The sequence below is a fragment of the Thamnophis sirtalis genome, unplaced genomic scaffold, assembly GCF_051295495.1.
Source record: "Thamnophis sirtalis isolate CommonGarterSnake01/CBP01778 unplaced genomic scaffold, rThaSir2_p1.2 scaffold_4, whole genome shotgun sequence".
Lineage (NCBI taxonomy): Eukaryota > Metazoa > Chordata > Lepidosauria > Squamata > Natricidae > Thamnophis > Thamnophis sirtalis.
This window is the reverse complement of record NW_028261384.1, coordinates 114,554,635-114,577,504: the sequence shown is the minus strand read 5'-3', so window position 1 is coordinate 114,577,504 and position 22,870 is coordinate 114,554,635. Positions and strand designations below refer to the sequence as shown.

Genomic DNA, 22,870 nt, shown 5'->3' with positions numbered 1-22,870 from the left:
AGCTTAGTATTATTTCCATTTTAATTAGTTTTTAACAACCATAGCAAGTTGGGATCTATCACTATGTAGGAGCTCCTTCCATATGTGAGATAGAGCACTGATAGTTTTTCCATAATAAAATTGCAACAGAAGGCATATGGCAAACACAACAAGATAGTGTTTGCTTTGTCTAGAATATGTGCGTGAGATGCACACTGAGTAATTGTGGGAGAAGTGGGAGGTGCTAAAAAGGTTATGTGTTTTTTATGACTAATAGCTCTGTAATTGCAACGCCGGCTTGGCCTTTTAAATCTGTTTTTCTCTTTTGAATTGTTCTTTGTTCCTTTAAATTTAATAGTTTTATTTGAAAAAGGAAAAGAAAAAAAGATCTTCCAGATCACCAGAATCTTCTAGGGGCAATGTGATGAGGACTGCTGCTATCTATCATTTTCACAGTGATAACACTTATTCTACTATCAGTTTTATACACTCACCCTAATCTAGTTAATTTCACATGACTGTCATTTTATTATGAAACTAGACAAAGACGTATGAAATTCACTCTGATTCTAACCCAAAATATCCTAAAAGTAAAATCAGTAGTAGTGCTTTGAAATATCATGTGTCACCTATAAACTTTTTTTTATTAAAAAAATAAAAATAAAGCCTAACCAGAATAGTGGGGTGGGGAGCAGTTTTGATTTTTTTTAAAAATAACAGGACAGTTGGATCCTTCTTTTCATGGTTCATCAAATTAAGCAGCTCGATCCATCCAGCTCCCCTCTTCCTTTCCCTTTTAAACTTTGTAGAGAAACCTTTCCTCGTAAAGGAGAAAGAAAAACAGAATGTTTCTGCAAGTGGTGGTGATGGTGGGGATAAATCCACCCATTGCCTTTCAAATTTTGTCGCTTCCCTGCTTCCTATTTGCCAGCATGTCTCCAGGTGATTTTTTTTCTGGTGGGGCCCCGAGTTGGCTCAATGTCCAATTTCCTGGGGCCACTTGTTCGGAACCCACCTGGTTGCATTCACCTGGCCGTGCCATCCAGCTGCTCCAGTCATCTATGCTGAGCTGGCTGCACCTAATCCTCTGCATCAAGATGGCCACACCCACCCAGCCACGCCCACCTGGTAGTGCCCAGATGGCTGCACCCACCCAGTCATGGCCACCTGACTGTTGTGAGTCATCCCATTCCCAATCAGATAGTCTTTGATTTAAAACTGTGATTGGGACCAGAATTTCTGTTGCTAAGCAAGGCAGTTGGTTAAGTGAGTCACACTTTATTTTAGGACCATTTTTGCTATAGTTGTTAAGCAAGTCACAGCAGTTTTTTTAAATTCACCCAGCTTTGACTTGGCATTTCAGCTGGGAAAGTCACAAATGTCAATTACATGACCTCAGGATAATGCATTGTTGCAACATGCCAGTTGCCAAGCACCTGAAATTTGGTCACATGATTGTAGAGATGCTGGATGTTGTATGTGTGAGGACTGGTCATGTCATTTTTTTCAGTACCATTATAACTTTGAATAGATCCTAAATGAATGGTTGTGACTCAAGGACTACTTGTACCATGTTTGAAGGTTTGTCTCAAGATCTGGCATATATTGGCATAAATATTGGGGGTGGGAGAGTCACATATTCGATCAATTCCTTTGCCTGGTCATTAGGGACTCATGAGTTGCTTACTATATAATTAGGAAAGGTAGCTTAAGGTGATCCAGTTCTAAATAATTCCAGATTTGATTAGCATTAGATTAAATTAAAATAACTCCTCCTGGACATTGTTATCCATGGAACTAAATTCAGGATGAATTAATGGCCAATTCTTAGGTGATATCCTAAAGAAGAGTAGATTTTCTTTAGTGCCATCATCTCTGACAGCATTCTGATTTTCACACAAATATACTTGTGTGACTGCATGGGGGATTAAAAAGAAGCCAAAAGGGATTAGCGTGAGTAGAACATAACTTTGTCCAGCTTCTCCACAATCAGACAATCTAGTTGTGCCTCACTTTGCAATGGCTGCAGATATTTAGCCAGGTTTAATCTCATTCTGCTAGCCCTTGAGTTCAACAAGTCAACTGCCTGGGAGAGAATGGCTCCAATTGTCAAGAGCTTTAGCTTTTATGCTACTTGGAAACCCTTCTCCTTATGAACATTCGTTAAAGGTAGTTCTAGGTAGCCTGCCTCATCTTATCTAGAGCCTGGCTGTTTTGCTCTTTTTTCGGCATCCTCCCCTTTATCTTGTAGGCTGTTTCTCAACTTGGGGAGGAGAATTGCATCCCATGTTGACTGCTTCTGCATGCCACCGTTGGTATGTGTCCTCCTGGTTGAGAAACCACGATCTAATGGATTTTCCAACCTTATCAGCAAACCCAATCTTAATTCTCCTAGCAAGTTTCACCATACTTCAAAACTGCCTTGCAACATTTTTCCACCTTCTTTAAGAAGTTTCCACACAAGAGCAGGCAGCACCCTACAACATTATGCTGACTTTGAGAATTTATAGACAGAGGGGAAAAAAAGGCATACACAGGTAGTCCTCGACTTACAACAGTTTGTTTAGTGACCGTTCAAAGTTAACAGCCGCACTGAAAAAAAGTGACTTAGGACCATTTTTCACACTTCTGACTATTGCAGCATCCTCATGGTCACGTGATCAAAATTCAGATGTTTGGCAAATGATTCATATTTATGATGGTTGCAGTGTCCCGGGGTCGTATGATGCTGTTTTGCAACCTCCTGACAAGCAATGTCAATGGGGAAAACCAGATTCACTTAGCAATGTGTTATTAATTAAACAATTCCAGTGATTCACTTAACAATGGTGGCAAGAAAGGTTGTAAAATGGGGGAAAACTTGCTTAACAATTATTTTCACTTAGCAACATTGATTTTGGGGTCAATGGTGGTTGTAGGTTGAGGACTACCTGTAAAAGGAGTTTTCCCTAATGCCAGGAGTTTAAGGATGTTTTTACAAAAAATGCCAAACCACAAAAGTACACACTGGATATGGAAAACACTGGGGTGGGCTTAGCAATCCCCCCATTTCAGTTTGGCTTAGAGCAGGGGTGTCCAAACTTTTTGCAAGGAGGGCCAGATTTGGTGAGGTGAAAATGTGTGGAGCCGACCATCCAACCTGACATTCTTTGAACCATTAACATTAAATGCAAATGAACTATTTTATGAAAGACTAAACAAATCATTCCGGTGGGGAGAAAGTGGGCTGCTTGAAATTTGAAAACGGGCTGCAATGGGCCCCTTGGCTGGACTTTGGACATGCCTGGCTTAGAAGCAAGGGGAGTTTGTGGCTCCTGGAACTGCTTTAGCTCAGGGCATAGATCAAGACCAAATGGTATTTTTTGTGCTCATCTTTTGGTTAGTTTGAGGGATTGGGTCAGAAGTGGTATATCCAGCAGCTTCTGACCGATTCTGGGGAACTGATAGTGGAAATTTTGAGTAGTTTGGAGAATTGGTAAATACCACCTCAGACTAGCCCTGCCCCCATCTATTCTTTGCTTCCTGAGTCCCAGCTGGAGGGAATGAGGATTTTGCAGTAGCCTTCCCCTGCTACGCCAACCAAGCCACACCCACCAAGCCACAGAACTGGTACTAAAAAAAACTGAATCTCACCACTGGATTGGCTTTATTGTATTCCTGCTTGTCTTCGGAGTTCCAAGGAGTGGAACAATCTCATGTCTGTTTTCCAAATTTGGTGGGTATGGGAGAATGGGACTGGGAAGTAGAATTGGTCCCCTGCAAAAGTTCTGTAAAATTGAGGTAGTTTAATCAAGCACCTGTACATCCCACCAAAGAGAGCTAACTATGTAGAGTATTATTTTATGCGTATGATTCTTCTAAACACCTGCATTCCTGGGTTCCACCTCCCTCTTATCTCTGAGGTTGCACACAGAAATTGATGGAGCTTACGAAGCATAATGGTTAAATCTGAGCCAGCTGCAAGATGTAAGAATATTGCTTACATAGGAAAAGATCCAACTCTTCATGTAGGTGGCGCTTACCTTTGGCCAGGTTATAACAACTCCACGCTAGTTGGATGCAATGCTTAATACTCCCTGTTAATTGCTTTTAGCATTACGATGTGGGATGTAGTACTGTAGCTGTTGACAAGCTCGATTCAGATCTAAGTTCAGCCAAGTGCTTACTGCTTAGCCTTAGGCAAGTTGCTCCCATTCAGCTTTCACCAGCCCTCTATAATCATTAAGGCTGTGCAACAATCCAGGTTCAAAGGTCTACACTGAATTTTGAGCACACATGGGTGGTGCCCATAGCACTTGTTGTGAATACCTTTTCCTGGAATTGTATGTGAGTGAAATCAGGTATAAATCTAATAAATAATAAAAAGTAGGATATGTCAGGGCAAGAATATTGATTATACACTAATGGGAGGCAGGGCAAATTTAAAAATGAGAGGAACCCCCTTCTCCAGTTTTATGAGAACTCAACAGAGTTATTAAGAGAGGTGTAGCAGAAACATGGAAATGTTAGAAATCTCATCTTCTCTCCTGGGATACTCATACCTGGACTTTACCTCTTGCTACTTATAGTGGCTGGGCAATTCTCACTGCTTCCCAAGCAATACCTTATGGACATCTTCACAGTCCTGTTATGTGTGTGAAAGGATCTTGTGTTGCTGGCAATAGCAATCATGAAAAAAAATTAAATTCTATAATGCAACCTGCTGGCCATTGGGGGAAGAGGGGATGACTTTGAGGGAAAGGAGGAAGAGCTGCTACCAAGGCCACAGGCAGATAAAAGAGGACTCAGCCCAGATCAAGAATGTAGTGGGCATAAATGTCTCAGATAAACCCCTATGGCTCAGTGGCTAAGACGCTGAGCTTGTTGATCAGAAAGATCGGCAGTTTGGCAGTTTGAATTCCTAGTGCCACTTAACGGAGGGAGCTCCCGTTACTTATCCCAGCTTCTGCCAACCTAGCAGTTTGAAAGCATGTAAAAGTGCAAGTAGAAAAGTAGGGATCACGTTTGATGGGAAGATAACAACGGTCCATGTGCCTTCGGCCACATGACCACAGAGACATCTTCGAACAGCGCTAGTTCTTCGGCTTTGAAAGGGAGATAAGCACCGCCCCCTAGAATCGGGAACGACTTGCACATGTGTGCAAGAGGAACCGGACAAATCGCTCCCTAGTTCTCAAGAAGATAAAAGGAGGAAGGGGCAGGTGTATTCAGAGTTGCAAGATTCTGTCATTGTAATAATAGATAATAGATAGTCCTTGTTTAAAAACCATTCATTCAACTATTCAAAGTTATGATGGGGCTGAATGAGGAGGACCAGTTTGCATGTCACAGCATACTGTGGTCACATTATTGCTACTTGCGATTTTCACTATTGACTTCCAAAAAACAAAGTCAATGGGGAAGCCAGCAGGAGATCTCAAATGCTGAGTACATGACCACGTGACGTTATAACTTTTGCAAGATTCATCAAACAACAGCAACTGGGATTGCCAGAACTGATATCACAAGTCAGTGTGGTCATGTAATGTACTTTACAACTGAGTCACTTAACAACAGAGTTCCCAATTCCAATTACTGTTGGTAAGTGAAGACTACCTACATACAAACCTCTATTTACTATAAAAAGACTACAGGTAGTCTTCAACTTATGACTGTAATTGAACTCAAAATTTATGTTGCTAAGCGAGAAATTGTGAGTAGAATTGTGAGTACAATCGAGTAGAATTGTGACTAAGTGAGTACTGTCCCATTTTACAATTTCTCTTGCCACATTTGTAAATTGAATCATTGCAGTTGTTAAATTAGTAACATGGTTGTTAAGTGAATCTGGCTTCTCCATTGCTTGTCAGGAGGTCTCAAAAGGGAATCATATGACCATGGGGACACTACAACTGTCATAAATGTGAGTCAATGGTCAAGCATCTGAATATAAATCATGTGACCATGAGTCATAAGGGCGAAAAATGGTTGTAAGTCACATTTTTTTAGTGCCGTTGTAACTTCGGTCACTAAGCAAACTGTTGTAGAGGTATTTCTTTGATCAAAAAAGAAAAAATTGCTGGGCAAAGTTCTGTGTTCTCCAGTAGGCAAAGAAGAAAGAGCCAAGAGGCTAGTTCACGTTTTCTCCAGAAACTCAAGGTCCAGAAAAATCGCAGAATCTATTCTACTGTACTTCCATAGCAGTCACCAAAAATTGTCTGAAAGAGAATCACCTGTCAGTTTCTGTTGAGGAAATTTTCCTGGTTCTAATCTAATTAGACATTTTCAGTTGCTCAAAATCCTTCAATTAGTTTAAGAGTGATTGTCTGAAGTAACAAATTATATTAAATCATTATGTGGATTTCTCTCTAAACGCATTTGGAAGATAGGAAAGTTTTTATATTTTGACACACAACCAGGAAGTTGAAACTATTGCTGAATTATCTAAATTTGAAAACAGAGATGAGGCTCTTCAGCTTGAATGTCTGGGCCAAACAAAGGATAAATATCTTAAGTCACTTGATTTTTAGTAGTTGTTTTAAATATTTTCAGAGGTATTCTGAAAATGATTTACCCATAACATCTGTTTGGCAGTACATATTGTTGAAACATGTACTGACAAAACAGCACAACCCAGATGCTTTTAGCAGTTTTAGATGTACCTGGAGTCTTAAGAACCCTTAACAGATGCAGCACTTAAAGTGAACCCAACAATTCACTTTTATATGGAATTTAAAAAAATAGAAGGAAGACTAGCTTTAATTATATTATCTGTACTGTGGAATGAAGAATTGGAATATCCAATTTTGGAAAAATCAAAGGGTGCAGCTTTTTTTTTTTTAAAAAAATGTAATACTTATTATTATTTTTAAGAATTTAAGAAATTCAACATAACATATTATTTCATGTCTACCGGACTCCTCAAATAAAGTTTTTAAAAGGTTGGACATTCGATTTTTTTTTTGTACTGGCATTATAAATATTTTTAACATCACTTTGAAAAGAAATGGAGTGTAAATGAAATATTTGTTATATTCCTAAAACAAGGAATTTGGTGATTAATGAGAAGGTTTGGCTGTATCCTAAACCTAGGGTTTGGTAAGGTGGATGATCTTATATAATTTAAATAAAACTTATCTGCCTGATATTAAGAATTCAGGATATGGGTATGAGTCTGTTATCTATCTTTGAAATCTTTTTATTCCAAAAATAAGAAAGCAAAGCAATATGTTTCTGCATAATCTAGATTTAATGATAAATTTAAAGGTTGAAATAATCTCATATCAACATGAAATGGATTTTACGTGCATTTGGATCTTTTAAAATCAACTCTTTTTATTTTCTGTTCGGTTCCATTTAGTTTATTTTCATCATTATACAACATACAGAGTTTTCGTAACTTAGGTATTCAGTACCTTTTATGTTGATGTTGCACTTCTTTGTATTTCAGTATTTGATCATTTTTTTAAAAAAATTAAAAATATCTAAATTTCATAACCTGAAGATGAGCTCGATTCATCAGAGGCTTTTTCCTTTAATATTGATTGCAATTCTGTTCTGATTTTTCTCCTCCCGTTCCAGTCTCCATGGGGGCCTGTCAGGGGAACTTCAGTGATCTGTCTGGAGTGATCTACTCTCCGCAGTTCCCAGATGACTATGAGGCCAACAGCAACTGCAGCTGGGTCCTTTATCCTGCAGGTTATGATTCTATAGAACTCAGCTTCCGGATCTTTGATGTGCGTGATCCAAATGACCGCCTAGAGGTCCGGGATGGACACAGCAATCTTTTACTGGCCCACTTTGATGGGCGCCGAAGGCCAACTGCACCTCTGCTGTTCCCCACGGACTGTCTTTCTCTCTCCTTCCAATCAGACCAGTTTCTGCAAGCCCAAGGCTTTGCCATCTTGTATCGAGGTAGGCACTGAATTGGCTTCCTGGATGATGCGGTCGCCTGACTAAAATGTTAAGAGGAAAGTTCTAAAACTTATATGATGATGTTCCACAGGAGCTCTTTCTCTTTTCCCCTCGCCTTCTGTCTCCCAAGTGGTCCCTGCTTACAGAGGGGGAAATGAGAGACCATCTTAGCAAGATGAATGAAGTCAACTTTTCAGGCAGTGTAACCGTAGATACCTTTGGCCTTTTTGGTGAATTCTACTCAAGTTATACTAGTAACATCTTACCCTTGCACTCTGGGCTTATTCCAATGTAATCTTTTTCCTTGTGCTTGTTTCCCCAATTAGTAGATTATAGATCCATGTGCGTTAGGAGTAGCAATAGCAATAGCGCCTAGACTTAAAGACCACTTCATAGTGTTTTACAGCCCTCTCTAAGCGGTTTACAGAGTCAGCATATTGCCCCCAACAATCTGGGTTCTCCATTTACCGACCTCGGAAGGATGGAAGACTGAGTCAGCCTGCAGCCTGGTGAGATTCGATCTGCCAAACTGCTGGCAGCCGGTGATCAGCAGAAGTAGCCTGCAGTACTGCACTTTAACCACCATGCCTCATAAATTTAGTAGAGAGTAGAGGTGTTCTATTTTGGAACATATTTTAGGATTCCTTGAGAAATGCCAGAAATCTATTACCAAATTTATTTATTTAATTTATTGCTACCTGGCCTACATGAAAAATGTTTCTCAATCAATCAGAATAGAGTTGGAGGGTAACCTTAAAGGTCATCTACTCCAGTGGTCTCCACCCTTGGCAACTTTAAGACTTGTGAACTTCAACTCCCAGAGTTCCTCAGCCAGCTTTGCTTTGCTGGCTGAGGAACTCTGGGAGTTGAAGTCCACAAGTCTTAAAGTTGCCAAGGTTGGAGACCACTCCAACTTCCTTCTCAAGCAGGAAACCCTGTACCATTTTAGATAAATGGGTGTCCAATCTCTTCTTAAAACCCTCCAGTGATGGAGCACTCACAATTTCTGAAGGCAAGCTTTTCCACTGCTTAATTGTCCTTTCTGTTGGGAAGTTTCTCATTTCCAGATTGCTTCTTGTCCTCGGTTAGTTTCCGTCCATTGTTTCTTGTCTTGCCTTCTGGTGCTTTGGAAAATAAGTTGACCATCTCTTCTTCATGGCAACTCCTCAAATACTGGAATACTGCTATTATGCCACCCCTAGTCTTTCTTTTCTCCAGGGCAGCCATACCCAGTTCCTGCAACTGTTCTTCATATGTTTTAGTCTCCAGGCCTTTAATCATTCTAGCTGCCATTCTCTACACTTTTTCCAAAGTCTCAACATCCTTCTTGTAATGTCCCCAAATTTTTTAATTACATTTTTTTAAAATTACGTTTTACATTCAGTTTAATTAATTTTTGTAATATCCCCAAAGAGTTAATGTAGGCCAGTTTCCCTTGACATCCCTTTGAATCTTTCTGTAGCCCCAGATCAGTAATCTGGCTGCGTCCCCAGATTTATTTAAAAAGAGATAACCAGAGGTGAATTTGCAAAGCTAAGGAGGCACAATTGTGTCAGGCTTTCCCAAGGTATGGTTTGGTCTTTGAAATGAGTGGTTGTTGGATCAGTAGTTTTCATCTGAGTAATAAGTAAAAATATATCTCTACATATTCACATTTGTGGGGTCATTAATTTCAATGAGGAAGAATACCTAAATTGATATATCATGCATTGAGAAGGTCAGTGTATATTTTGCTGTTGAGCATCTCCAAATCTTAAAGATGCTTTGATCTACCCCCTTTTACAGTGAAGTTTTTGCTTGGTTGAATGAATTAAATTCTTGTATTTCATTCAACCTTTCTCTAAAGCAGCAGCTTCCTGGATTTCCTTCCAGGATTGAAAAATGGGTCTCTGTATGGGGAAGACTCTAGGGGTTCAAAAAAAATTACCAATAAGCTGCATTTGTTGCAATTATTGCTTTTGTGCAATCTGCCCTCACTACAGCTCTCATCATGGTAGAATGGTTGAGTCTGGTGTTACTGTTTAACATATCAGGAAAGCCTGCGATTTTGATAAGAAGTGAAGTTGAACGTCCACTATAATCAAGTCCTTCATGATTAATGATTCTGATTTCCTTCCAGGATTGAAAGCTTCCTCGGTCAACTTACGGACCCTTCCAGGAGATGGATCCCGTCTGACCCCTACCTCTTCTGATTGGCTGAACTCAACCTGGACCTACAGTGCCAATGACTCTGCCATTGGGGTAGGAGGTAAAGGACTAGATCGGAGAGGGCATATTATACTGTGAAGCTGTTAAATGTTATATAAACAGATTCTATGACAGTGTTGATTTGCCCTGGATCAAGAAACCTTTGGAGCCATTCTAGTTATAACTGCTAAGAGAACCAGGGTGGCCTTAAATTTACAATATTTGAAAGAGGGGAATTCAAAGCAGAGAATTCATTCGTATGATGAACCGTACTTAATTCTTTTTCCTATCTGTTTCTTTCTGCTGAATCTAGGGTGAACCAACTGTATGTACCAATGGTTCAGAGGTGGGTTGCTCCCGGTTTAGCCTGGATCGGACAAACCGGAAGTAGCAGTGGCGTGAGGCTCCGCCAACCCACCTGGTTGCTTCTGCACATGTGCAGAAGCGGCGTGAGTGCGCACGTGTGAACCAGTAGAAAAAAAATGGAATCCCACCATTGCACTGGTTGGCATGCATCTTCAGACTTTTTAAAGAAGAATCACCAGATCAAAGTGCTTAAAACTGGCCCGGCCTGATTTTGCTCTCAAAATATGCATAATAGATGAGGCATGCCAAGGTTTAGCCATAGCTTTACCGGGATTTGAACTTGGGCTATTTTACATGTTAGGCAGTTATAATAACTCTGAGCCACAAGGTCTTCCCCTCTGGCTCATCTGATAAGGAAGGAGAGCTTGTGGTTCAGAGATTATAACTGCCTAACATGTAAAATAGCCCATGTTCAAATCCCAGTAAGGTTATGGCTAGCTGATGAGAGCTAAATAGCTTCAAATAGATCTATACTAGTCTCCCTTCATTTATTGATCAGCAAAAAATTTAATAAAAAATGGTTTTGGCCTGGAAGGCTCCTAGGCATATATTTGGGGCATTCCAGGTACTTTGACAAAAAACCCAAAACAATCAATACATTTAAAAAGTCGATAAAAGATTTTTTTTTAAAAACTCATCACATTAACACATATTATCCCCTCCCCCAACTGAATACGGATTAATACATTTATACATCCATCTTCTAAGTCAGTGTTTCTCAATGTCAGCACTTTGAAGATTTTTGGACTTCAATGTCCAGAATTCCCCAGCCAACAGCATTGGCTGGAGAATTCTGGGAGTTGAAGTCCATACATCTTCAAGTTGCTGAGATTGATAAATATTGTTCTAAGCAGGGCATTCTTTCAGCATTTTCTCCCACAGTGATGATGTTTGGATACTTTAAAGGCTGATAATTTTGGAATGGAGCAATAAGTATGGATGGAAAGCAGATCCCCAACCTTGCATTCTCCCTATTGATTCTTTGCAGAATTTCTCTTTCCCATAAATAGTTCCAGGCTGAAACAAAGAAACAGAAACCCACTGGGGGACTCTAAAACTTTTTCCAAATGTATCTAAAACGTATTTTTCAAATGGAGAAAAGAAACATTTGAGGAATGGGTTCTTTTCACATTTTAATACAAACCATTCCTTCTTCTGCTGAATTGAAGCAAGGCTATCTACAGGTAGTCCTCGACTTACGACCCAAAATTTTGAGCCCAAAATTTTGCTTGTTAAGTAAGACATTTGTCAAGTGAGTTTGCCCCATTTTGCAATCTTTCTTGCCACGGTTGTTAAGGGAATCACTGCAGTTGATAAGTTAGTAATTAATACAGCTGCTAAGCGAATCTGGCTTCCCCATTGACTTTGCTTGTCAAAAGGTTGCAAAAGGTGATCACGTGACCTTGGGACACAGCAAGGCAGCTGTTTCATACTTATGAAACATAAGTATGAAACAGCTGCCAAGAATCTGAATTTTGATCACATGGGGATGCTACAAAGTTGTGTGGAAAAACGGTCACAAGACACTTTTTTCAGTGCCGTTGTAACTTTGAACGGTCACTAAATGAACTGTTGTAAGTTGAGGACTACCTGTGTATTCCCTCGTTGCCACACATTTGGAATGTATATTTTTCTAGATGAGTTCGTACCAGATAGTTCTCAACTTGCGACTGATTGGTTAGCAACTGTTTGAAGTTACAATAGACCTACCAGAGGGGGCTACTTATGACCGAAGTTCTGACAATTGTTCCCCCCCGCACATGGTCATGTGATCCACCTTTGGGTGCTCAGCAACCAGGTTGCATTTATGGTTTTTGCATAAATTGTGGTTGCGCAACTGTGATTTTGCCAAAACCCAGTAATTTTCCTTTGGTTTTTGGCCAAAATGCACCCATAGTAAACCATTAATTCACTAAATGGCCATTGTGTTTCACTCAATGAGTAGAGGGGGGAAAAAAAGGTCATAAAATCGGATCAGTTTTGTGACAGATTATTTTTTACAACCGTCACGACTTATGACCATGATGGGCAGCTCCATTACAGTCATAAGTCAAGGACTGCCTGTAAAGGAATATTTGAAAGAAAATATGTAATTATTTAAATATCTAGTGCTCTGTAAAATTAGACACAGGATAAACAAAAAAACCCACACTGAATAGGGATAAAGTCATTGTAAACAGGTAATAGTGTTATGGAGAAGAAACAGGTTGATATGCAGCTCAAGTTTTCCTAATACGGTTTTTCTCCAGATGTGCCAGCATAGCAACTCTCCTAATTCTGAGACTGTCTGGTCAACTTATGCAAGGGTGAAACTGGGGCATCACACTCTTGCAATGGTTTGTCTGTGCAATGCACAGCTTTGCACTGCAGTAATGTTTCTCAACCTTGGCATCTTGGAAATGTGTGGACTGTTCAACTCCTAAAACTCCCCAGCTTGGGAGTTCAAGTCTACACATTTTCAAATTGCCAGGATTGAGAAACATTGCACTAAAACAGGGGTCGGCAACTTTTAACACTTAAAGAGCCATTTGAACCCATTTCCCACTGAAAAGAAAACACCGGGAGCCACAAAGGTCCTAACCGGAAGCCCCCCATTCAATTCTAGAGCTGACTGGAAATCTGGTTCCCTCACCATAGAGTCTCCTCCTAGTGTGGCATCCTTTTTCCTCTACCTGTCCTAACTGAAAGCCCTATCAATTGTGGAGCTGACCAGAAAACCCGCTTCTTGCTATAGAGCTGGGACAGCGAACCTATGGCACGCGTGCCACAAGTGGCACGTGGAGCCATTTGTCAGGGCACACAAGGCGTTGCCCTAGCAGCTGGCCAGCATGCATGCGCGCGCTGGCCAGCTAACTTTAGCCTTTTTTTGAGGCCATTTTTACCCTCCCCAGGCTCCAGAGACTTTGTAAGAGCCTGGGGAGGGTGAAAACAGCCTACCCACCCACCTTGGTGTCCCTCTGGAGGCTTCAGGGGCTTCCCTGGTCCTATGGGCAAACCGGAAGTTCGGGAACGGACTTCCAGTTTGCTCGGAGGGCCAATTTAAGCCCTCCGCAGCCTTCAGGGGCCTTCTGGAGGCTTCCCTGAAGGCTCTGGAGGACAAAAAACGACCTTAGGTGCAAACCGGAAGTCACTTCCGGTTTGCTTGTAGGGCTGGTTTAAGCCTTCAGGAGCCTTCCAGAGGCTTCCCTGAAGGCTCTGGAAGGTTTAAGCTGGTCCTACGAGAAAACTGGAAGTCTGTTCCCGGAACGTCCGATTTGCCTGTAGGGCCATATTTTTGCACTCCGGAGGCTTCAGGGAAGCTCCTGGAGCCTCCGGTGGGGGGAGGCTGTTTTCACCCCCCCCAGGCTTCTATAAAGCCTCTGGAGCCTGGGGAGGGCAAAAAAAGTATGCAAAAAAGGGGGGTCGCGCCTGTCATGTGTGTATGCACTCTGGGGTCACGCATCGCATTACGGGTGCAGCACACCCACGCACGCTCCCCCTGTGCTCCCTCCATTTTTGGCATGTGAGCCAAAAAAATTCGCCATTGCTGCCATAGAGTCTCTTCATAGTGCTGTACTCCCTCCACTCCTCAATCGAAAAATCCTCTCAAAATTGTGGTGCCGACTGGGGACAGGGAGCTGCAACATAGGGATAAAAGAGCCACATGTGGCTCCAGAGCCGCGTGTTGCTGACCCCTGCACTAGAGGATAACTCTTACTCTCATTCTGATATTTATTTTGTTTTATTTTACTTCTATCCTGCCTTTATTATTTTTACAAATAACTCAGGGTGGCAAACATATTCAACACACCTTCCTCCTGCTTTTTCCCACAAGAACAACCCTGTGAGGTGGGTTAGGCTGAGAGAGAGAGAGAGAGTGTGTGAGTGGCCCAAAGTCATCCAGCTGTCTTTCACGGCTAATGCAGTACTTGAATTCACGATTTCCTGCTTTGTAGCCTTGTGTCTTAATCATTGAATCAAACTGGCTCTCTGTGCACTATATATACATATATACTTTATATACCTATAAAGTACATACGTATATATGTATATAAGTACTCTCTGTACTCCAAATTGGGTGAATGAACACACCCAGGATCCTAGCAGATAACCTCTTACGTATTTGGGACAAGACTTTGAATCTATTGCATGGGAAAATAACAACAGCAAGATAAATCAGATCTCTGTGCAAGAAAACAGGGCACGGTGAATGCAAAGTTAGCAAGTTTGTAGGTATATGCTTATTTGGCACATCTTTTTCTGCTGCCTTTATGAGAATGGGAAAAGTCGTTTGGAGAACTCCCTTTTTGGCTTCTGTTCAGCCTCTGTCTTACCTGACTTCAGTTCTACTAAGTGTTGCTCTGCCAGTTTCAAATCTGTCTGTTAAGCCAGAGGGACTAAGAAGAGCACACCAAGCCGAAGCCAACATTTCTCAGCTTGGCATATACTTCCATGACGCAGTCAAAGAAGAATGGAATGCATGCTGTCAATAGAAGGGGCCTTCCTTTGGCTACGTTTCTGGTTGGCTTGTGTTCATGCAAACCTGCAACTGTTTGTATATACATACCATACATAGAAGTATACCGGGTGACACATATTTTCATGGCGAGTATCTCCATTTCTGAAGTTTGTGCCATGTTCTTAGGAACATTGGCATCAGTAAATCACTCCTGTTGTCAATCAGGCTAGCTGGGATTTTATATAATTGGGTGTCATCTTCTAGACTTCTTTCTCCTCCAGAATAATGAGGTTGTTGCTCTGCATTATCTACCCAGTGGTAGGTTCTGGATCCCGTTGCAACTGGTACGGTGCAATAGGGCCCAGCGTCCACCACATGAACGTGCGCAGTGCGCGCATGCGTACTTACCGCCTGTGATGCTCTGCAATGCTTCTACGATGCTCCAGCTGCTCGGCGGAGTGTCGCGCAGGTGTTGTACACTCCGTGAGCGTGCGCAAAAATACTGGTAAGGAGTGTGGGCAGGCAGATGGGCCCTCCAGAGCACCATACCGGAATGGTAACCAGTGCTCCCGGCAGGCACTGGTATGCCCGTACCGGGGCATACTAATCGTAACCCACCACTGTATCTACCCCATCTGGAAGACATTGGTACTATTCTGTAAATTAAATTTGGCACCACCTAGTGGCAGAGGCTTTGCCATTACAGATAGGCCAATGGAGGGTTTTAAAACTGGCCCAGTTAAACCAAAGTGAACCTGGCTTGGGGTTCTGTGACCACTTCTTCTTCTTTTTTTTTTTTTTTGTGGCAGGAAATTAGGGGTCTTGAGTTCAAATACATTTAGCAGGCACCAGGTTGAGGAGGGCTGTTGCGTTTAGCATGAAATGTTTAGCAAGCCAACATTTGTTGAACACCCATTGATTTCTTCTGTTCTTTTGTGACACAGCTTGGGTGATGTACACGGCCACAGGGACCTTCATCTTAGCCATCATCATTGTCTCATATCATTTGCGCAAGAGGTAGGTTCAAGCTGATTGGGAGATGCTGTGTAATTTGTTGTATAATGGAAGTCCAGGCATCCCTGCTTGGAAGTAGGAGTGGTGGCTTCCCTTCCAGTTTTGCAGGACGAAAGGGAATAAATTTTGGAGAAAGTAAGTTAAGGCTCAGAGATTGAAAATAAGGTGTGTGAAGGCTGCATGGGTACAGGCTAATTCCTTAAGCCCCATGAAAGAAAAGTTGTCATCAAACATGTAAGTCCTTGACTTACGATCATTTATGACTTATGACTTAAAATAAGGAAGAAAATGGTAAGTGAGCACCTGTCTACCCTAGACAAGTTCAAATCACCAGGACCGGATAAATTACACCCCAATATTCTGAAGGAACTGGCAGACGAGATCTCAGAACCACTGAATTATATCTTTCAAAGAACCTGGAGCACTGGGGAACCACCAGAGGACTGAAAAAGGGCTGATGTAGTTTCCATCTTCAAAAAAGGAGAAAAATAGATCCAGGAAACTACAGATCTGACCTCAATAGCAGGGAAGATTCTGGAAAAAGATAATCAAACAACAAATCAGTGAACAGCTAGAAGCAAACAAAGTAATAACCAAAAGCAAACATGGGTTTATCAAAAACAGATCACGCCAGACTAATCTTATTACATTCTTTTGACAAAGTGACAAATTAGTGTACCAGATGAATGCTGCAATATAATTTACTTGGACTTCAGTAAGGCATTTGATAAAGTAGACCATATTTGATAAAATAGAAAAATGTGGGTTAGACAACATCACCACCAGATGGATTCGTAACTGGCTGACCAACCACATTCAACATGTAGTCCCAAGGCTCTGTTTTAGGCCCAGTACTCTTCAACATCTTCATCAATTATTTGGATGAGGGGATAGATGAGGAAATCATCAAGCTAGCAGGAATAGCCAACACTCTGGAAAATAGGCTTAAGAAGGGTCTTGACAGACTTGAACATTGGGCGCTATCTAACAAAATGAAATTCAGTGGTGAAAAAAGTAAGGCTCTACATTTAGGAAAGAAAAATAAAATGCTCAGGTATAGTATATGTGGCACCTCGCTCAACAGTAGCAACTGTGAGAGGGATCTTGGAATCCTAGTGGACAACCATTTAAATATGAGCCAGCAGTGTGCAGCAGCTGCCAAAAAAAAGCCAACACAGTTCTAGGCTGCATAAACAGAGGGATAGAATCAAGATCACATGAAGTATTAATACCACTTTATAATGCTTGGTAAGGCCATACTTGGAATACTGCATCCAGTTTTGGTCACCACAATGTAAATAAGATGTTGAGACTCTAGAAATAGTGCAGAGAAGAGCTGGTACTTCTGCCCTACTCCATTTGGCATCTCCCAAATCAAAATAATGTAAAATAAGTGAACAAATAAATGAGTGAATGAATGGAAGACACCAGGACAGAAATAGTTTCAGAGATGAAACTGCAAGTAGTGATGTCTTCTAGAGAAAAGATCTGATAGACTAATTGTCGAGCAACCTCCAGAAAAGAGAAATGATTAAAACTGACAAATACAGGGAAACTAGCAAATAAACACTAGAAGCCCAGTTCAGCCTCCTCCTTTCTTCTTTGCATGACGAAAAGCAAGATTTCTACATGCTAAAATAAAGACATGTTTCAGAATACAGCTAAAACAAGCAGGGATAAACATATCCCCACCTTCTCTTTCCTAGAAAATACTAGAAGGTGGCTGTCCTCTACTCTCCATTTTTGAGGTTAGCCTCAGATAAGGCTCCAGGAAGTAGTGGGTATGAAAGAAGTTCAGAATAACAAAGTTGGAAGGGATATTGGAGGTCTTCTAGTCAACCCCCTGTTCCAGCAGGAGACCTTATACCATTTCAGACAAATGGCTTGTCCAATCTCTTCTTAAAAACCTCCACTGTTGGAGCACCCCCAACTTCTGGAAACAACTTGTTCCACTGATTAATTGTTCTCACTGTCATCACAAGCCAAAGAATAAAAAAAAAGCCAGGGAGGATTAAAAAAAAAGACCCACCTACCCTAGAGATGACCCAACAGGTGACATCTCACTCCCCCACACTTAATTTATAGCCAAACTTACTTAGTTCAAGGAACTAAGCGTTAATGAAGAGAACTGAGCATTAAAGGCCGAGATGGAGGATGACAAATGATCAGAGGGGAGGAGGCATATCAACATCTCCCCCAAACTCCTTCCGTTGCTGCAACCCATCAGTTGACCTTATCTCCAGATAATGGAAAACGCAAAGCTATCAATTTTACACAATTTTGAAGCCGGTTGGTTTATACGGAAAAAGACAGCTTAAAAGCAATTTAGAAATGTACAAATAGTTCCGTGCTTAGTTACTGCAATTGGGACCCACAATTCAGTTGTTAAACTAAGTGGTCTCTAACTAAAATCACCACTGTGCTTATAATCTTATTTCAGTTCTCCTTTGCTTTTTTTTTCATAGAATTTTTTTTATTTTCCATTTTCATAGCATATAATCACATGTATACTATTACATAGTCAATATCATGTTGTATTATTAAGTAATTACATCAATTCATCTTACCATCAAGTACCAAAGAAAAAAAAACTCAGTTATTGGCTCTTCTGCCCATACACCATATTTATACCTTATCCAACACTTTCTTCCCCCTCTCTCCTCCCCCTTTCTACATCCTTTCTTCCCACCATCATTTTCTACTCTACTTCCCCTTCCTTTCTCCTTCTCCTCTCTCCCCTTACCACTCCTCCTTCTACACCTCATCTTCTCCCCTCACCCTCTCTCCTATCCCTCTCTTCCTATCTTTCTCTGCTTCCCACTCTTCCTCTAATTCACTTGGTGTATTTCAGCTTCTGAGCAAACTCCCTTTTGTGTTGATGGTATTTATAATTCCATTTCAATATACATAAAAAAGAAAAAATAGCAGTATACATGTACAATCATAATACCTTAAAATCCAACACCCCTCCTGCAACTTAGTAAACTCCGCTCCCTCACCCCCTCACCCCAACCCCCTCCTTTGCTTTACAGACCTGCAAAGGTAAAAAAAAATGCAAACACTGGTGCCAATTATTTTTTCATCACCATTGCAACCATGAACGGTTGCTAAATAAGACAGTTGTTAAACAAATCTACCTGTATTACCAATTGCCCAGGAAAGTGATTAAAAGTTATTTTTCATGATTGTGTTCTGGGAGGGGCATTGGGCATGATTGCATGGCTATTGCTGACTTCTTGCTATAAGAGCTAGCTGGTCACATGACCTGTTTCTCCCTCTTTTCCAGGACTTGCCTTTTTGTACAAAAGAAGACGGGGAATTCTTTAGTCCCATTTTCCTCCAAAGGGCCACGGAATCGCTGCCAGTGTCTCGGGGGTGAGGCGTGGGCTGTAGCCTACCGACATACCCGTGTGGTGATCTGCACGACACGTGGGGCCCCCCATCACCGTCCCCTGAACAATGGGAGTGGAGTTGCCGGGGCAGACGACGAGACATCCTCCGACTGCTCGTGCCTGTGCCACAGCTATGAGAACCTTTCTTCCACCAACCAGTCCTCTCTCAAGTCCCTCATCTCCACCATCTGAGGAGTTCAGATCCTGCAGTTTGTGACTTTTACTGCCAGACCTTCCTTGGTTCGTTAGGGACAAAAAGACTGGGGGCCTTACAGTGTTTAGCCACTCAAGATGGGCAGCTGTGACTCTATGACAAGTGGAAGTCGAAGCTTTTAGGCTGAGAACCACATTCCGGAAAGCCAAAGTTCACTGGGTAGCAAGGCTCCGTAACAATATCCCCCACATCACAGCTTTTTTTGAGGCAGGAAAAGCCTGAGGGAGTAGAGACGCTCTCGCCATGTCTCCTTGGGGAAGATATGTCAGCTTAATTTAATCTCAAAGCAGCCTTCATGGCGCTTGGCATTTTGTAAAAAGGTCCTGCTGGACAAAGAGGAATGGTAGAAACTCCCATCAGACCAGAAATATTCCACAATGGCATTATGGCGTAATGTAGATCTGTGTGATGACATACCTGTTCCTTATCACTGATGGAAGGGGGAAAACTTTGGAAGGAATGGAGGCCTGGGTATAGTATGCTTGATGAATTTTTGGACACTTGACTAGGGAAAACCGGTTCTCATGTTGTGGTTGTATCATCGGTGAGATATTTAGCTGCAAACCCTCCTTGAGACCCATGGAAACATTATTTACTTGGCTTCAGGTAATTTTCTAGAGACACCAAAGAACGAGGAAAAGGAAGCTGTCCTTTGCGCCACAGGTACAGGATGGATTTTGGAACTCGAAGCCTTCATTAAATTATTTTCATTTTGCCAAGGATGCTTCTGTGTTATAAGTCATCAGCTCTGTTGGGTTGTAATTCAGAGCTTGGTACATTTTCTGCTTTCCTGGACTGAGTAGGAGATACACTGGATTGTCCATTTTTCATTGAACATGGCTCATTTCTGTGAGTATTTTGCCATTAGTAGAGGGGGAACCAAGTGATCTTTAATAAGAGGACAGGTTCTGGAAGGAAGTGAGGAGCATTGGTACTTTCTGCTGACTTTTGCTAATCTGGTTTCAGATTCCTGGTTTCCTACTGGACCTGCAATGTGTTTGGGAGGTAAGGTGTGGTGGGGATGTCCCTAAGGATCTGAGCCCTGCAGTTATAGCCAAGGCTTGAATGGCTATGCCTCTATGCTGTTCTTAAAAAAAAAAAGGTACAGAATATAGGGTGGCAACCAAAATCCTTAGGAGCCTTGAGCAATTCCCAAATAAGGTTGTTGTTATTTTTTTTTTACAATGCTGGGATGAATTTCATGAGGAGGAGAAGGTGAGCAAGATAGGCAATAACTGCATAAAACTATTCTGAATGGAATAATCCCCAATAATATAACATGAGTATATGCAGTGAAGCTGAACTGACAGAGGAAATACCAGCATTTTTCATGTCACATAGCAAATCCTAGCTAAGGGGACAAAACCTGCTGCATCTAAATAGTGTGTTATTTTATTGAATCATAGACTAGATTGGTGATGATGATGAGGCTATTGGCAGATCCTTGTGCCAAATTCTTTCAGTGTTCTTTCTCTAGTCAAAATGGTTGCCAGTGCAGAATTGTTTAAAAGAAGAGGACAGCGTAATCGCCTATTGTTTTCATTTCCTGTTTGGAGTACCCAGTAGCATCTGGTTAGCCACAATGTGAAACAGGATCCAGAACTATGCCATTGATTTAATGCAGTGTGTTTCAAACTTGGCAATTGTAATATGACTGGACTTCAACTCCCAGAGGATTCTGGGAGTTGAAGCCCACATATCTTAAAATTGCCAAGTTTGAAAAACCTGATGTAACCTATCAGGTTTTTAAAAATAATATACTATATTTTAGGAGAGAGCGAAGACTTTATTCTTTCAACATCTATAAAGGCCAGCTTTTTGCAGTGTGTGATCCATTAGCTTTTGTAATTCTTCAGCTGAGAATGGAATTTGGGGAGAGGGGGGGGTTTGCTCCAGCTGTTAACTTCAAAACAATATCCCGTAGATCAGGGGGGGTCAAACTTGATTTCACTGAGGGCTGCATCAGGATTGTGTTTGATCTCAGGGGGCTGGGTGGGCGTGGCCAGCTCGACATCACTCATGTGTTGGCCTGAGTACTCTGCCAGCGAAAATAAAGCTCAGGGGGGACATGCATGGCTCTCCCGAGCTCTGTTTTAACTGGCAGAGGGTTGCAGGAGGCTGTTGCAACTGAAAACGGAGCTCGGGCAGAGTGCACGCTGGCAGAGGCAACACGAGTCAGTCCTTCGCTGTTTCCAAGGTGGTGCTGCCATATCTAAGCACTGCACAGGCTGGATTTAGCCTGCAAGCCTTACATTTGACACCCCTGTCCTAGATTTTCCCAACCAGGTGCCCTCCAACTGACATCCTCGTTGTTACATGCTTTTCCCAAGGTGTATTATTATAAAATTAATCGATAATTTAATAGCCAAACTTGTAAATAAAGTTTAAGGGAAACCAGGAATTACAGTCCTAGTAATTCTAGAGTATCCCAGCTTATAAAGGATTTGTTCGAATGGGCATCCTTTGTGTGTGTCCCAGGAGAGGAACAGTGCTAATTAGGGAAAACGTGTGTGTGTGTGTGTGTGTCTTTGTGTGTGTGTGTGTATTGTGTGTGTGTGTGTGTATAATTCATGAACAGAATGTACGGAATGTTTCAGTTCCAATCATTTTAATTTCAGGATCTTCGACCTTGTTTACCCACGTGCCTTTTGTCAATATTAGGTACCAGAAACCAGTTGTTGGAACGCTTCAATGACTTGTAAGAAGACGAGTCCAGAAATTTTTAAGACTGAAAAGAGAACAAGACTAAATCTAAACCTTAAGACCATGACTCCTGGAGCTGTGATTTCAGCCCTCAAGTATGTGAAAGAATAAAGAGTGCCTCTGAACATCAGTAAAGTGCTCTCCCTCAACAATTAGGAACTATATCAAGTGCCTAGGGCAGCACTGTAAAACAAGGGCTGGCAGATTTGTCTCTTGATGGGTCCCACCCAATGTTCGTTAACTCTCAATCTTAGAATAATTTTGTGGCGACTGGAAAAGATTACAAGCCACGATTTCCAATTTCCTGAAAGGATGCTGAAATGGTATTCTAGGAAGTATTGATAGCAGCCCATCGGACAGTTTTAAATACCAAACTATGGAGTTGGAGTTGCGTTTATTTATAGGCCGCCCTTTTCCCTGAGGGGACTCAGGGCGGCTAACAACTTATGGGAGGGGAAGACGTACAATAACATGCATGGAATGGGCCCTTTTCCACAAAAAGGGACTTGGGTTAATGCCCCATTCCTTCTCCATTATTTTTTTTTAGGTTTGCTGAATGTCCAGGGCCTTATTTTAGAATCATTCACTACAGAGTCTACATTCAAATATATTTGGTGTTTGTTCTGTCGTTTCAATGAATTGAATCCATATCCGAAGCTTTATCAGGCTGACTCCTCTTGTCAT

General features: G+C 41.5%; 1 protein-coding gene across 6 annotated transcripts in view; it reads left to right on the top strand.

Moving 5' to 3' along the window:
• The window catches only part of KREMEN2 (kringle containing transmembrane protein 2), a 46,053-nt gene extending 23,494 nt beyond the window's left edge, over nucleotides 1–22,559 (top strand). The window contains exons 5-9 of one of the 6 annotated variants that reach the window (XR_015696476.1): nucleotides 7,540–7,872; nucleotides 9,992–10,120; nucleotides 15,808–15,880; nucleotides 19,164–20,332; nucleotides 22,145–22,559. Coding sequence is in view for 1 of the 6 variants with exons in the window: in XM_087713767.1 (XP_087569893.1) it covers nucleotides 7,540–7,872; nucleotides 9,992–10,120; nucleotides 15,808–15,880; nucleotides 19,164–19,461 (833 nt within the window). In the remaining 5 variants the exon portion in view is untranslated. Of the gene's footprint in view, nucleotides 1–7,539; nucleotides 7,873–9,991; nucleotides 10,121–15,807; nucleotides 15,881–19,163 lie in introns of all 6 variants that reach the window. The other 5 variants (XR_015696475.1, XR_015696472.1, XR_015696474.1 and 2 more) reach the window with 5 other exon arrangements.
• The last annotated feature ends 311 nt before the right edge of the window (nucleotides 22,560–22,870 follow it).